Source organism: Rattus norvegicus, chromosome 15, assembly GCF_021556685.1.
Source record: "Rattus norvegicus strain SHRSP/BbbUtx chromosome 15, alternate assembly SHRSP_T2T, whole genome shotgun sequence".
NCBI classification, from domain to species: Eukaryota; Metazoa; Chordata; class Mammalia; order Rodentia; family Muridae; genus Rattus; species Rattus norvegicus.
The window spans coordinates 5,851,842-5,868,895 of NC_141548.1; the positions used below are offsets into that span (position 1 = coordinate 5,851,842).

The window sequence follows — 17,054 nt, forward strand, 5'->3', positions numbered from 1 at the left end:
GCCCCACATGTGGTCCATATAGATAGATAGATAGATGGATAGATAGATGATAGATATATAGATATATAGATATAGATATAGATATAGATATAGATATAGATATAGATATAGATATAGATATGGATATATATCCACCAAAACTAGATAAGATGGATGAAGCTAAGAAGTGCATGCTGACATGAACCGGATATAGATCTCTCCTGAAAGACACAGCCAGAACATGTCAAATACAGAGTCAAATGCCTGAAGCGAACCACTGAACTGAGAATGGAACACCCATTGGAGGAACTAGGGAAAGGACTGAAGGAGCTGAAGGGGCTTGCAACCCCATAAGAACCAACCAGAGCTTCCAGGGACCAAACCACTGCCCAAAGACTACACATGGACTGACCCTGCGTAGGTAGCAGTAAATAACATTGTTGGGGCAACAGTGGAAGGGGAAGCCCTTGGTACTACCAAGGTTGAACCCCCAGTGTAGGGAATGTTGGAGAGGGCAGTAATGGGGGTTCGATGGGGAGGGGACACCCATTTAGAACGGGAAGGGGAGTTGTTAGGGGGCTGATGGACAGGAAACCGGGAAAAGGAATAACATTTGAAATGTAAATAAGAAATGCCCAATTTAATAAAAATGGGAGAAAAAGAATAACAACAAACAAACCAACAAAAACAATAAAGAAAATGTTCCAGGGGCAGTGCAGGGGAATAGTGGTGAACAATAAGGGGGATGTATAGGGGATACACATATGGGGAAGGGAGAGGGAAGGGAATGGGGGCTTAAGGAAGGAAACAAGGATGGGGAATAACGTTTGAAATGTAAGTAAAGAAATATATCTAATAAAAAAATTTAAAAATATCGTTCCTCCAAAATTGCTGGAATTCAATAAATGTGCAGTTATAACCGATGCTTTATTATAAGGAATGCAGAGGCATACAGCTCTGTGTGTCCTGATCGCTTTTTATATTCCTATACTGAATGTTTTTATTTCCTCTAATGTATTAGAGAAATACTTGTGTTTCTCCTTTGTTTGTCATTATAAAGGAAGCTAAATTTGTGAGCACAAGGATAAAGGAAGGATAATTTTCGTCATGTATGTGGGATCCACAGAGCACGATACACTGTCTACATCAAGAGCACAGTTTCCTGTGCAGCTCTGGCTGGCTGTGAACTGATGGTGAAGCCTAAGCTGCATGAGACTTGCAGAACACCACTGTTGCCTTACACTTGTGCTGTTACAGAAGGAAGAACCACACACGACTCAGGACGGTCTTGTGAGTGAAGGGTTAAAGGTCACAATTTTATTTATTGGCAAAAATTAATTTATTCGAGAACATTTTAAAGTGGGGAGTCAATGAGTTCAATGTATATAGCCTTAAGAATATAGCATATTAATTAAAAAACTAAAGTTAACAAATAAATAACAAAACTTCAAACGTAAACAAATAAAACCAAATGCATAAAACCAAACTTCAAACTAAAAACAAATATAACAAGTAATTAGTCAGCATTCAATTCCTGCTGATTCTTCAACATATAACTCCAGCCTGTTGCTGGCCTTGCAAACACAGCAGAACGGCAGGTAAGATGGTAAAAATCTCCTCAAGAGGAATGTAGACCTGCCTCACTCGGAGTGGTTGGTTGTTGATGGACAAGTCGTCAAAAGGTTAAACGTGAGGCGTGTTCCAGGCCACATCTCAAGGTCTTTCAAATTTAGCCCAAGATTGGTATGGTTACAAGGACTGAGATGTGGGAGGTGGTGTCAATCTTTGCACCCTCAGTGCTCCTGGTGGACAGTTCTGTCTCTGAGAGCTGTAGTCCTGGTCTGGGCCCTGGGAAAGCTTCTGCTGCAGTGTTCAGACCTAGGGGTGGAAAAGACCTGGTGAGGACCTGCCATGTCACTTATCCCATACACAGCAGCACAATTCAGCAGGATAATGCAGGATGATCTTTCATCTGAGGTCATTCTCTCATGCCCAAGAGAGAAGGGTAAGAGATCCCACAGGCCTGCATATTTTCCCAGCTTTTCAAAATGCTAAAAATTGAACAGTGAACAGCAGATAAATCCAATGGTACATATATATTATATTTTAATATCATGTAGCAATGTCTAAATGTCAGGTGAGGAGAGATATGAACAACCTAGAAAACAATAGGAAGGCCTTGGAAGCCTGGCCATCTCTGAAATGAAGACTATTATTATTCCTCCAATGCAGGGAAATGCCTGGGGTCCACATCACAACCTCAATACCTGCAAAGACCCAGAGAAACAATATTTCAAGAAGTACATGCACACCGAAGTGATATTATATTTGGCAAGAATATGCTGCATGGAAATCTTGCCAAGGGTAGGCATTGAACTCTAAAGGAGATACTCATGCAGAAAATAAACTATACCACTCCTTTGTTTATGGGTATCGTAAAACTATTTGTGGGGAGACTTAAAGGCACTGGGCTCAGATAATACTAGAGAGCTCAGACTGGAGGGATCAGTACACAGTAGCCAGAATCTCTATGGATCACATACACTTCATGGATGAAATTTCTTTTAAAATGGACAAGAATAATATTCTGAGCTGCTCCTAGCTGACAGATGCTGAGAACTATGTAGGAAGTCACACACCCAATAAGACAGTTTATAAGTATAGCTAATCTACTTGGGTCCTCTCATCCTGTGCTTTCAAACCATCTCAGTGACACCGAAATAGTGCTGCATCTTCTCAGACAAGGCCTTTTGCTCAGTGACCAGTTTTTTCTGATTCAGGGGATCCTGCAGACTTTCTTCCATTCTCTCCTCATCCTGGTCATTAGATTATTTTGTCCATGGAGACAGGCATGTATACAGACTCAGACAGACAGACACCCAGACATACACACTTTTGAACTCACCCAAATATATTTGTTCACACACACAAGCAGAATATTTTGCAGAATGTGGTTAGTTTCCCACTTAATGGTAATAGAAGAGATCACCCAGTCTACTATTGTGGCATAAAAAAAAAAAACCTGGAATGGGGTAAGTACAGAGTGAGCATAGCCTAAAGACAGCTCAGCCAATAAAGTGTATTCCCCTGAAAATCAGAAATTAGAAATGTGACATCCAGGCCTGTTAGCCAAGCCTGCTTAGCAAGGTCACAAGGCTGTGCACAGGAGGCTGATTTCAGGCAACAGAGCACTGGGGGGGGCGGGGGGGGGCAGGTGAGCCTCTTCAGTCCTCTGCTCACTGTTTCCCAGTGCATGCAAAGTGAGCTGCATTTTCCAATATGAGGTCCCTTTACCATACAGTACGTGACAGGGCAGCCAAACTACCAGCACAAACAGCTGGGAAATCTCCATAACCACAATCCAAGGTAAAACTTGGACTGGGATGCTATCAGATATAATTCGAGTGCGATAAGGCTGACTACTTCAAAGCCAAATGGTGGCAGGTATAATCAAACTCAGCCACAGTCCATGGAAGGGCTGGACAACATTGTACCTTTTCACTTTCTGACTGATGGACATCTGGGTAATTTTGCTTCATGGCTGCTCTGATGTGAACCCCTACAACACTAATGTGCCACAGTTTCTCTGCTCACACCTACTTCTTGTTCTGGAATCGCTGTGTCAAAAGGTTGAAATTTCACAAGAGTTGTACATGGCTTCTCACAGGGCTACCCATTTGACACCTCCAGCAATGTCTGAGGGTCATCACTTTCCTAAACCCTCCTTACAGATGATTTTCACTCAGATCAAATGATTTTGAATAACAATGGTTAAGAGTGCCACAACACAACACAGGCTGAGTGCTTTGGACTATTTTGAGCCTAAGTTTCTGTCTGAGGCAAAGATGTGATTCCACCTCAGCATAACTCCTGGACATCTTCTGCCTGAAGATTCAACTCTAAGCAAATTAATCTTTCAATTAACAAATTCCAGGCCAAACTCCAAAGCCAAGGTATATTCAACCAAGTTTAGGCCAATCTGGAGAGAAAGTGGTGGCAGGTTAATGATTAACATAACCTGGATGTTGAGAAGATACAACAAGCACGTGACCTTCCAGTGTTACTATACACCGAGAGCAAAGAAGGCAGAAGAGCCCTCAGTCATCAGTTTTGACACTGAGGTACATGGATTACACACAGCAGCCTCTCCTCACATCCCTGTACCACATTCCTGAGTTTTTCTCCAAGTAATGTCAATGTTGATGAATAGTTTTCCCACTGTAATAATTTCAATAGTGATCAAGACCCCATTAAGAACAGTTTAAAACTAATTGGAAAAATTGTATTTCCTCTTCTCTCTCTCTCTCTCCCTCCCTCTCTCTCTATCTCTCTACCTCTCTATCGATATATATATATATATATATATATATATATATATATATATATATTGTTATATATATATATATATATATTGTTGAATACAGATGAGGCAAAGGAAATGTTTCAAGTGAGAGCTTAGACATTGCTCTCCATACCTTATAGAGTAAACCTGTGTAGGGAATGTACTCCTTGGGCACACTAGGTTGAAAGAGTTGGAGAAAAATTTCCCTCTAATCCTCACGTATCTCACACAAACCCTCACCCTGAGAGAAGTCTTTCTTACATCCCTGTTCATCCAGTCAGCTCCAGGACATAAGCCACAGGAAAGAACACTAAAACACTGACATAAAACAGGACGGACAAACTGCTTCTCAAGCTCTGTCACTGTAAACCACGATTTAGACGGGCAGAAGGGAAGATTTTCAATGTACGGGGAAAAGGAGAGAAAGTCCACAAGCCCCATCATAATTGACAATGAGAGCCGTTCTTTTGGCAATTGAACTGAACTCTAATCAGTTCTGTGCACTACAAAGACGGCTACCACATGGCATCCCTCTAGCATAATGGCATGTAAGTGTGCAGTGTGTGATCAACAGATCCCCCTTAAGGAAATGCATTTTCTAGTTGAGCAGGAGGATTTGGTTGTCAATCCTCCAGTTTCTTGCATGAAGCTAACACCACAGAACTACTGAATAACTGGATGAGTCCTAGGAGAGCGTCTGGATAAGTTGGAGAAGGTTAAACTGGTTTGACTTGGTTTATGCTTAGATATCAGGAAAACCTGACCTTGATGCGTCATTCATCCTACCTGAGGCTGCTTGATACAGGGATTTTCATACTGGCTTCCCCACAGATCCTTGTTGTTTCCTTAATGGACTCTTCCAGTGCAATCTGTTCCCATAGAAGCTCCCTGTTCTCATTCCGTGCTCTCTGGCCATTGTTCTTCAGCTCAAACAACTCAGTTAGGAGGGGGCAGAAGCTGCGGCTGAGACACAAAGAAAAAATGGTGACTCCCAGCCAGTCTCCAACTTCCTCCCACGTCTCCAAGTCCATTACTCCTTCTAGGGTCCTGATCCAAAGAGAGCCCCAGATTATAGTCCAAGTCCACAGTAGCCATGGAGCATGACCTAGAGTCAGGTCAAATGGAGAAAAGAGCCACATTCCACAAGACTCAGTGCACTTCTCAAAAACCTGACACGATTGATTCAAGTTTTTCCCAGAGGAGGACATAATCCCTATGTGTGCTTATTTGTCCATTTTATTAGAATGTTGCTTGGAGGCCAATCTTTCTGTGTCCTGTGTGTCCTAGAGCCTTCCTTAGAGACAGGCTTCCTGGTTGCTTCAAACACTATAAAGCCTGATCCTCACTTTACTTCACAGATAAGAATGGGCTGACACATGCTGTGCCTAGTGCTGGGGTCACAGCCTTGTAAGTTACTCACCAGTACCAGTCATTTTCCAGTGTGAGGTGTGTACATTTGACCAAAGCTCTATTGACCTGCTCGCTCATTTTCTTCATGTCGGTCATCACTTCCTCGTGCTGCATCGTGAGCATCTCGGACTCAAAGTTGTTCCTGTGGTAAGGCATGGTCCAAGGATGAAATAACATTATGAATGAAGGATTCAAGAATTACATGAATTCAGACTGAATCCTGAACTACCCCAGCCTAGGAATGCCACACTTTTGCCCCTTGGTACTGGGTCCATTTGGTATTTATAAGTTTATTATTATGGACACAGGGACAGCAGTGCCAGCAAACAAAAGGAGGGAGCTGATTTGCTTGAGCTCCCTGAGGGGGTTTGAAGGAATAGACTAGCTTGCCAAGAACATTCGAGGACCCTGTGTCACAATCCAGGCTCCAACTTAAGCCCATGAAGACTATTCTCCTGTTCTTAGGTAACAATTCTCAATCATAGAATCTATTGCTACATGAAAACCCAAAGGAACATGAACAGTATTTACAGGGAAAAGAATTTATAACACGCACCAGGAGATTCCCATGTGCGTCCACCTGAGCAGATGTGAAATGTTCTACTGCTCACAGTGAGGCTCTCACCCTCATCATTATCATGCCACGGAAATTGACACAGGATAATTCTCAGGCCAAATCAGTACATAGAATACCCAGATCTTAAGTGATACACACAAACGCACTCACACATGCATACACACACACAAACTCACACAAAACTCTCTCTCTCTCTCTCTCTCTCTCTCTCTCTCTCTCTCTCTCAAATACAATTAGAATGCCAATTAAATATAAGGATGTGGCATTATCTCCCAATACAATGAATAAAATCAGAGAAAACCAATGATCCCCTGTTGTCAGTCCAGTCACACACTGTGAGGCAGCAAGTGGGATTGGGTCCTTCCAGCTCTTCACAGGAACTATTGAACCCAAAGCACCTCCACGTCAATTACAACAATGATTGCTCATAATCAGAGCACCTAGAAATTCCCACAAGCCAACACCTGTCCAGTCTCCTTAAACCACACAATGAGAGCTCACACACTACTACCCTCACTCCCAGACTGTGATTCAATCAGGCCACAGGCTATGATTTACGTTTGTAGGAATTAAAATAGCCTGTGCCACCATCCCATTCCCATCTGAACTTCACATTCTGATTCAATCAGGAAAGTGATTTTGACCATGAGGACACCCTGGAGTTGTAGCCTACTGTGATGTGAGGAAATGTGGATTTAACAGAACTTGCATTGTGACTACCTGTCATTTAAATTCTTTCCCGGGTAATCGGCCAGGATACTCCTGAGTTCATCTCTCTCCTTCTGCATCTTCTGGAGAGCAATTTTGATGTTCTCCAAACGCTTCATTCTCTCCTCTTCAACAGGTGTCGTGGAGGGTTGGGACGATGCCTTCTGATCAAACTCTGTAGGTAGATAAACACCAGTAAACAGGCATATATGTGGACACAGTGTCAAGGAAAACTATGCTTACTCTAAACAGAAGTCTGAGGATGAACAGTTCTACAGATACAGTGAATCCCTGACAGAGCAAGAAAGCTATCTTTAAACTGAACTCAGCTAGTTCCCTGTTCCCACCATCATAGCCATATGATGACATATGCCATCATAGATATAGACCACACCTCCTAAAGCCATTCCTCTGGCACTGAAATTCTAAAGCTGGCCTAAACAGGAAGAATTGGAGGACCTTCTCAGCTAATGTCTGATGTGAGGCAGGTAAGTCCTTGAGTTCAAACTGCTTAACATCTTGAATCCCTAATCATGTGTGTTCAAGGACAAAGTAACTGAGACCTTGATATATGACCAGGAGAGTATCCCTCTTGGCATCAATTACCCAAGTAATCTACAGGACACTGCTGAGAATGAAGTGTTTCAACAGCCGATCCTGGAAGAGACACTTTGTTATTCTTATAAAGGCTCATCCTGGCATTCTTTGACACTGCCCAGGACACTAAAGAGATCCAAGGAAAGCCCCTTGACATATAACAGTTCTTGGTTTTCTGTCAAACTAATGATCAGAAATTATTGGGTCTGGGTCAGCCATTAGGAAGACTGAGGCTCTAAATCATACATCCTACTCCTGGAAGGACCAACACAAGCCAACCTCCTCCAGGGAGCTCCCCTTGCCCTGCCCAGTACTCACTTGACCTCCTCAAGGACCTTTCCATTCGTCGTCTTCTTCTACAACATGATAGAAGGCTGGCCTCCCTCTGCCTTGGTCTGGTGCCTGCATGGATATGATTGTCCCTCCGAAAGAGACTGAGGATCCTGGAGAACATGCCTCCTCGGGAACCCATTAGGAAATGAAGGGAAATCGCTCAGGCAGTTGGTGTCACCACAACACTGCTGACATCACAGAACATTCTAGTGTCTCCTGGATACAAGAGAATTTCCAGGGAAGACACTACCGGTGATGTCACTGGGAAATGCCATAGCTTACTTGCTAACTACCTCCACCCAGACTGACCAGTTTCTGCAGTAGCTTTTCCAGAGACTCACTTTTGAGCCAGGGAACACCCATTCGCTCACTCTCCTTCCAGAGCTTCAGAGTTCTCACTCCTTCATTACAACTCAGTTGCTGAGGAGAGGGAGAGTTGTATCAGACCTTGAAATGGATAGAACATCTTTGTTAACAGCCAAAGGTCTAAAGACCGTGGATGAGGGATATTCTTCTTCCTGAAATGTATAAACCCAGGGTCCATGCATGTGACATATAGTCCAATTTCTACAGTTGTTACTGTTCCCCAGAGGCGAATATTTTTTTCCTTCACCTTTAAATGTATGCAAGTTGGAGTATGTTGTTTCATGGAGTGTGCCTTGAGAGGGGTCATGGTTTCAATATATTCACCCATGTTTTTTCCTGAAATCTCTGTCTTACCATCCCATTTTGTGCAATGGAAACTCCCTTTTCCTGGCAAAAAAGCTTCTCAGGTATAGAGCAAACATCAAATTGTAAACTTTCTGTCCATTCTTAAAGTTAAAATCCCCAAAAGTGAGGGAGGAACTGAGACCCAAGCGAGAGCCATGGAGGGGCAGAATGCAGAGGTGCTGCTGGCCAAGGAAGAGCAGGAGGAAGCAGAGAAGCTGTAGCACATCATGGTGTACTGGGAGCTAGAATTGGAGTTCGACCTGGGCAACCTGCTGGCTTCACTCTGAGGACCTACAGGGTGCTTAACCATCATTTATAACTCAGTATCTGGTGTCTCTCTGGCCACCGTTCGAACTGCATTCAGAGGAACCACAGACAAAAGTCATCCAAAGAACAATTCACCAAAATAAATAAAAATTAGTACATTTTTCTTTCAAAAAGGCATACAAATGTATGGTCAAGTCAAACAAAACCCAAGGAAACACAAGAAATGAAATATTTCACAACAACCCAAGAGTGCAAGAAACAGTATAAAAACAATCTCTTAGGGGTTGGGAATTTAGCTCAGTGGTAGAGCAAGGCCCCGGGTCGGTCCCCAGCACCAAAAAAAAAAAAAAAAAAAAAAAGAAAAGAAAAGAAAAGAAAAGAAAAAAAAAGACCAATCTTTTAAATCTATAATAATTCTATATGTATTTCTTGAAATAGCAGTTGGAGGAAGCAGGCTTTCATGCTTTTATAAGTTCCATAGCCTCATCAACCCTTGTGACAATCTCCACCTGTTTGATTTTTTCTTAAGCACAGATATGTGTGAGTTAGAATCCCGAGGTCTGTCTGTGATCAGACTGTAAACTGTAGTCAATGTAACACTGGCAATCATTAGCCACAATCTTTAAGTTTCCCTTGTAACATCAGAGCACAGCCATATCTTTGGAAAGCAAAACTCACCCTCCACCAAACTATCCTCCAAAATCCAGTCTCTCCAAAACACCAAGTCCATTCCTCATGCTATAAAGTATGACGGCCAAGCCTTGCATATGAAGGATCGATATTGCAGGCTCTAATACCGAACCAAAGAGACATTGCCCTAAATTCTTTTACAAGTCCGGTTTCCATGATAAGAGTTATATTAAAATATTATCCCAATCTAGACCTGTTTCCCTGGGTTGGCACATGCCACGTGTTTTCTCGAATGACTCCTTTTTTAAGCCAACATTCTATTACAAATATTACAAATTTTCAACCATACCCAATAACTTAAAAGCCAGTCACCTATAGCCAAGACATGTAAAGCTTATTATACATTTAAAACCAAACAGAAAAAAATGAAGTGACTACACATATCTTTAGTACTTAGATCAAACACCATTTTTACTTCTTTAGCTGTCATTTTAAAAGAAGCACCTTGTTACCTGTTGATTCCAAATATCACAGTCAAAGATTTCTCTAAGAGAAACAGCTAACAGCTCCATTACCATAGAAGCTTTGAAGCTGCTGGCACCTTTAAGGCCAGCTAGTGTAGACATTGAGCCAGCCCCCTGGGGAGCTTCCCCAGTGGACAGACCTAGGCTCCTAGCTACATTCCTCCATTGAGGCAGGATTCAGTCAGAGACACACATGACAGTTAACACCAGAGATAACCAGTTATCTAGGATGCTGGGCTCCAAAGGTCAATTGAAACTGTTTTATTTATTTGTTCCTTTCTTGAAAGGACTTAAAACTAAATCAAGGGGGAATCAACCAGCATTTAAAGTTTTCACCATTTTTTCTTTTAAACATGAAACACAAAACATTCAAGCAACAAGAAGCACAACCCAGACATACATTGACATCCATGGACAGCTTGGTGCAACAAGGACAGACAATAGACATAGAGGGAAGGAGCTAGATGGTGTCCCACCAAAGGGACCCAGATATCCTACCTAAAGGACCCAGAACCAGAAATAAGCACTTCTCCAATAGGAGCCAGCAAGGAGGCAGGATGTCCCTAGGAGAGCTCTTAAAAAGCTTAATCTCACTTTCCTTCTTTTGCCAAAGCATCTGTGGAGAGTCTGGGAGGAATGTTTTTCTCAAACCATTTTCTCTCTTGTCTAGGGTGTAAACTGTCTCTAATCAGGGTCCAAAGACTAAAAGCATCTATGAGAATTAACTTTGCTTCTCTAGATTTTAGCATAACTCTAAAAGAACACGTACACAAAAACATTTGACCATTATTACCTTGTCCCTTTTTACAAGGTTTACTCACCAGTACCACAAATCTTTATTTATCTTTGCACGTGCTTTCAATGCCCACGGTGCTTCTGTATCCTGCTTACTGGGACCTTTCCTGGCCCATTTTCCCCAATACGTCCCTCCTTCACTGGCCGGCTTCCTGGGACCATCTCGTCAGGTTGTCCTCTCTTTTCCAATCTTGGTGGGACCTCCATTTGATGATGCCTGTGTCATCAGGACACTCAGAACCGGGCATAGGCCTATAAGTGTTAAGAAGAAACACACACTCGGGTCATTCGTGTTAAAAGAAGGCTGTCCACGCTTTACTGAGATCTCCTTATATACCAGAGGCAAAAGCTGTGGAAAAACAATAAAGCAGGTGAAAACCCCAACCAGGAAAATAGGAAAACAGGAAAAATCTGCATCGTGGCAAGTCCTGGCCCCAACACAGGGGTGTAAACAACTTCTTAACATCAATAAGCTGAAAGGCTCAGCAAGAGGAATGGGTGCCATGGGAGGTCCTGGCCCCAAATCAGGGACCGAGAGAAGCTGCCAAGGGTGTAAACAACTTCTGGCCATAGTAGGCTGAAAGGCACAGCGAGGAGGAAGGGAAACACTCCAAGGTAGGGCCCAACAGGCTAATATAAATATATATTGGAAAAACTAAAACGCTGTATATGAAGAAAAATAATTAAAAAGTGCTACATATCTAAGCATAACATTCATAATAAAAGAAACTCAAATGACAGAAATTCATAAGAAATATTCATCATCCTTCTACATCACGCAAATGCAAATCAAAATTACTCTGAGATCACTTTTCACACTTGTCAGTATGACTAAGGTTAATAACACATGTGACAACTCAAGCTGACTGGGTTATGGAGCAAGGGGAACATTCATACTCTCCTGGTGGAAAGGCAAACTTCTACAGCAACTTCGGAGATCAGTATGATGGTTCTTCAGGAAGGTGAAAATTGTTGTACCTTAAGATACAACTCCAGGTCTCATGTCCAGATGTTGATTCATCCTAGAATACAGACCCTTGCTCAACCATGTTCAGTGAAGCTCATTTATAATGCTTAGAATTTGGAAATATTTAAGTTGTCCCTTAACGGATGAATGCATAAAGAAAACGTGGTGCATTTACAGACTGCATTGCTGCTTAACAATTACAAAAGGCAAAAAGGAAGCATGCACTATGCAGGACAATGAATGGATCTAGTAAAAGTCATTCTGGATGAGGCAATCCAGACTGAAAGAGACAAATGGGATACATATTCACTGAAATGTGGGTGTGGGTGTTAGCTGTTGATTCTTCAATCTGTGTGACTGTATGATCAGTTTAGTGTGAGGGTCTAGGGACGTGGGCCAGACTGTCCTCATTTAGGGAAGTACAAGTTCACTCATGGATGGCTGAGGGACACTGTCAGGGATAGGAATGTGAAATGTGAAGAGACAGGGAGAGGGCAGCAATGGAGGGAACATAGAGAGGGAGAGTAAAATGAGGCGCTGTATCGAAGCCTAAGAGAGTAGAAACCCTAATTGCTTTTTAAATTGTTTTATAAAGGTAACTAATGATTTATTATGGGTGCAAGGAGAGAAGTTAAAATGTTGATTGTGTTCATCTATGTGAAATTTCAATAATAAGTAAGTCACAACAGTTATGGATTTTGACTTTCAATGAACCTGTTACAGATAATGAATATCTAGTCCTTATGGAGACATCTGTCACCATCTATTATACACTAGTCATTTTATTTGTTTACATTTCAAATGTCATCCCCATCATTGGTCTCTCCACTTTGAACCCCCATACCCTCCCAATCCTCTTTGTTTCTAAGAGGGCACTCCTCCATCTACCCACCCACTTCCTCTTCACCCCTCTAGCATCCCCCTTCTCTGGGACATCAAGTTTCTACAGGGCCAGTTGCCTCCCATCCCAGAGATGTCAGATGAGCCAGTTGTTGCTACACATGCTCTACACTATATGTATCAGGAGCCATAGCCGGGACCATATATCCTCTTTAGTTGGTAGTTTAGTCCCGAGGAACTCTGAAGGCTCCAGTTAATTGATATTGTTGTTCTTCATATTGGGTTCCAATCCCCTTCATCTCCTTCAGGCTTTTCCCTAACTCTTTCATTGTGGTCCCCAGGCTTAGTCCAATGGTTGGCTGTGAATATCTGCATCTGTGACTTGAAGAGAGGCACATGCGAGGCTAGAAGGAAGCCTCAGACTCCAAAGGTAATAGGATGTAATTCTGTATTTTCCCAGAAGATGGCGACATAGGATCCTTTTCACAAACTTGTTTCTCACTAACTTCTTAGTTCTGTCCAGCATGTCAGGAAAGTTCCGCGATGTGCTCTGTGACTGAAGATCCTTCTGCTTGCTGGAACTCGATCCGCTGCGTGGAATACTCTCGATCGGCAATGGGCGTCTGGGTCGGTGGACGCAATGACTCCAGGAACTGTGAATGAATGGACTGAGTTGAGCAGACATTGAATTCATCTGAGGGGTTGGCATCTCCAGAACCTGCAGTTTAGCATCCATGGATCCAGGAGAGCACAGTGTGCAGGGCTGAAATCAGATTCTGTAATGGAGAGGCGGAAGAAACTATGGTTTTGAAGTATTTGTTCTTTTTGAAAGCACAAAGTGGGAGATCAGTCAGTTATCCTCTTTTTGCAACATCTTACTCTGAGCTGCAGGACATATCCTGGGGTATATTGCTTTCCATATTCAATGGGCTTTTCAGAAATTCCAGTTTCCTGAAACGGCATGGCCCTACTTTGGTGGACTGACTGGTAGGAAGTGGAAAGGTTCTCTGAGGGGCAGATGAGGAAAGGCCAAAAGAAGAGGAAAGAGACAGCTATGAAAGGGCTGCTGGTGGGTACAAGGAAACAACAAGCACATTTCTCAAAGCCCTATTTTACTATAGCACCGTGGGAAGCATAACCACAAGCTGACAGAAACAAATTGTTAAAATAAACAATGCATTCGTTCCCATCCCCCAAACTACTCCGTTTTTAACCACCAAGGTCAATAGAAATTTAAGCCTCAAGTACACCTTCTCTTAAGGTTCCATACCTCAGCAGGCTGAAAAATCTGCCAACAGGCCTTGACCTACCTTGACTATGCCTAGCAGGCAGACCTTCTCTCTCTTTCTTTTCCTCTGTTTGAGAGCAGGAGCAAATGACTTTATACTGTGGGAGGATTTCCATTATCAACAAACATAAATTTTCCGAAGTCATTAAAGCTAGAAGGCCAATCATTGATGGGCAGGTGTGGTCAGGTCACTACCTAAACTATCCCATGGAGAAAAGTAAAAGTGACAGCCATACCTGTGTTTAGGAAACAAGATGTCACAGGTGATTTGAGTATGGGTGCTGTGTGGGAGAGAGGAGGTCATGAATCTAGCTGGAAAAGCCCACTCCACTTTTAGATGTGTTTTGAAAGACATATAATAGAAATTTAACTGCAACAAAATTTTGTCAGCAAATGTGCTCTAATGATAGGTGGTTAGGTTTTGGGGGTCATATTGACACAGAAACTGGATTAGTGGTAATATCTTGGGAAGTAGCTTGTGTTACAAGGAGAACTTCAGTTATCCCTTGCCTAGGCCATCTACTGTCTTCTCTTCTCTTTTTCCTCTTTCACTCTTCTATCTGGGCTGATGTAGCAAAAGGCTCTTCTCAGAGACAAGTCAAAGGAGAATTAAGGTGACATCTTTAGCCTGTTTTCTTATAGACACATTGGACTGCGAAGGCTGTGAGGGAACCAGGCGGGAGGAGACTGCAAAAGGCAGAAGGAAGCAGTGACTGCACTGGTCGTGTTTCCCATTCTGTCACAGAAGCATTTTAAGAAAGGAGGGTTCCATTGGCTCAGAGTCGGGAAGCACAGACTCCATCCTAGAAGGGGTGAGTGTAGCCATGAGAGGTGCAGTTGGTAGAAGTGGACTGGCTGGCAGGATGTGAATGAGACTCTTACTATGTGGGTGGAGCAGGGAGCAGAAATAGGGAAATTCTAGCTCTTAGCTTCCTCTCTGTGCCATTCAGTGCAGGCACCTGGCCTGAGAGTTATGGTGTTACCACCATTCAGAGTGAGCTTTACGTCGATTCTCTCCCCAAAACCCCTCAGAGCGACATTCAAAGGCCTGCTTCACTAACACACTAGGCAATTTTTACCTTCCTCAAGTTGTCAGTGACCAGCAGCAGAGCAAGGCAAGAAGGTTGCACGGCCATTTAGAGGGAGGAATCAAGGAGTGGTGTTCGTGCAAGCCAGAAGAGACCTACAGGAAAGCTGGACATCAAAGAGCCACACACATTCTCTCGTGGATTCTCATGGTTTTCCCAGGGTGAGATTCAGATGCATGTGGTAGCTAAAGGCATTTCTGGCTGAAGCCGGTTTTCCTATGTGACATTAGGAAACAGTTGTAATAAAAGAAAGTTTCAAACAGCAAACTGTTCTGATTCTGATGGACACAAGTCTGATACTAGGCTGGAATTCTCTTCATAACTTTCGATACTTTTGAAAATAAAGGATAGATAGTATAATGTACTCGAATCCTAAAATACTGTGAATTATGCATTTCATAAATATGCATTACATGACATTAAGTTGAAATTGCTGGGAATTGTACTTTCTTCTATCCCTATAACCACTTGGCTCTGGACAGAATTACTAAAGAATATGATGACTTGGGCTGTGTGTGTCTCTGTGTGTCTTTGTGTGTTCTGTGCGTGTGTTTATGTGTGTCTCTGTGTTTCTTTAGGTATTTATGTGTTTATATATTTATGTGAAAATGGAGGCTCTGTCAACTTATGGTATTTTTCACAGTAGCTATTGTCCACAGTGTTTTATGAGATGAAGTCTTCATTATGGCAGATGGAGTCAGAGAGACTACAGAAAGATCAAAGTATGGGGCTGGGGATTTAGCTTAGTTGTAGACGCTTGCCTAGAAACCACAAGGCCCTGGATTCGGTCCCCAGCTCCGGGGGTGGGGGGAGATCAAAGTATAGAGGAAGGGGCAGGGAAGATATCACAGCAGTTGAAATCACTTACTGTTCTTCCAAAGGATCTGGAATTGGTTCCTGGTAACCATACAAAGACTAACACCAACCTCGATAGGCAAATCTGTCTCCCAGATTCTGCCCACACTTGACAACCTCGTGATCCACCCACCCATACAAAAGGGAAAACACAGATCCGGGTCTAGTGGCTAAGAGTGACATGGTCTATCTAATCCGGAGGGGAGGAGGGTGGCGGCCAGCAGCAGCGGCAGCCACAGGGGCGTCCAGAACACTCCAGACCACCTCCCTCCCCACCCACCACTTGTTTGGGTGGCTTTAAAGAGTTGAGTAAAATCAAGCTGGTAACCAACTATGACTGAAGGAGGATTTGATCCCTGTGAATGTATTTGCTCTCATGAACGCACTATGAGAAGACTCATCAATCTGCTCCGGCAGTCCCGGGCCTATTGTACCAACACAGAATGCCTTCGGGAATTGCCAGGGCCCTCCGGTGACAGTGGCATCAGCATCACTGTGATCTTGATGGCCTGGATGGTGATCGCTGTGCTCCTCTTTCTACTGAGGCCTCCTCACCTGAGAGGCTTCAGCCTTCCTGGAAAGCCCTCCAGTCCTCACAGTGGACAGGTCCCGCCAGCCCCTCCTGTGGGCTAACATCCTGGTGTGGGAAGCAGCGATTGTTTGACACCCTGCACGACCGAACGACTGCAGAGAACCTGGCACTACCTGTCTCTCCTTTTCTATCTGCAGTTTCATGAGCTTCTAGAAGTTTCACTTGCCAACTGCCTTTGTTTCCTGTGTTGCCACAGTCCTTATTTACAGTATACCTGAGTAAACGATTTCTTTGAAAAGTCGAGGGCTATGTTGGTTGGCCTAAGCTTAAACTTTCCACTCGTTCTCCCTGGAACACTGACCATAGCGACTGTGGTGGTTTCTGGCCCAACTGAAGGAAAATTAAGGTTTCTGCATTTAAGTATTTTAAGTGGTTTGGATAGATTTTAATTCTTTTTATAAGGTATTTATTCTGGGTTGTCTGGTATGAATGACAGAACCATGCTGTAGTCACTTTACTGTGGTAGTTTACCTGTGGGTGGCAGTTTTCTGTAGTCCTTGACACTGATGCTTTAGATCATTTTCCTTACAAAGTCCAGCTGGCTTATATGG

General features: G+C 43.0%; 1 protein-coding gene and 1 pseudogene across 1 annotated transcript; one reads left to right on the forward strand and one right to left on the reverse strand.

Moving 5' to 3' along the window:
- Nucleotides 1-1,269: 1,269 nt before the first annotated feature.
- On the reverse strand, nucleotides 1,270-8,161 carry LOC148000721 (disks large homolog 5-like). The gene is made up of 5 exons (XM_087587149.1): nucleotides 7,932-8,161; nucleotides 7,029-7,191; nucleotides 5,742-5,873; nucleotides 5,108-5,284; nucleotides 1,270-1,857 (listed from the first exon to the last, which is right to left on the reverse strand). The coding sequence occupies exons 1-5, from the start codon at nucleotides 8,083-8,085 to the stop codon at nucleotides 1,773-1,775; spliced, it is 711 nt and encodes a 236-aa protein (XP_087443275.1). The 5' UTR covers nucleotides 8,086-8,161; the 3' UTR covers nucleotides 1,270-1,772.
- Nucleotides 8,162-16,244: 8,083 nt separating this feature from the next.
- LOC148000722 (small integral membrane protein 14 pseudogene) lies at nucleotides 16,245-16,544 on the forward strand (annotated as a pseudogene).
- The last annotated feature ends 510 nt before the right edge of the window (nucleotides 16,545-17,054 follow it).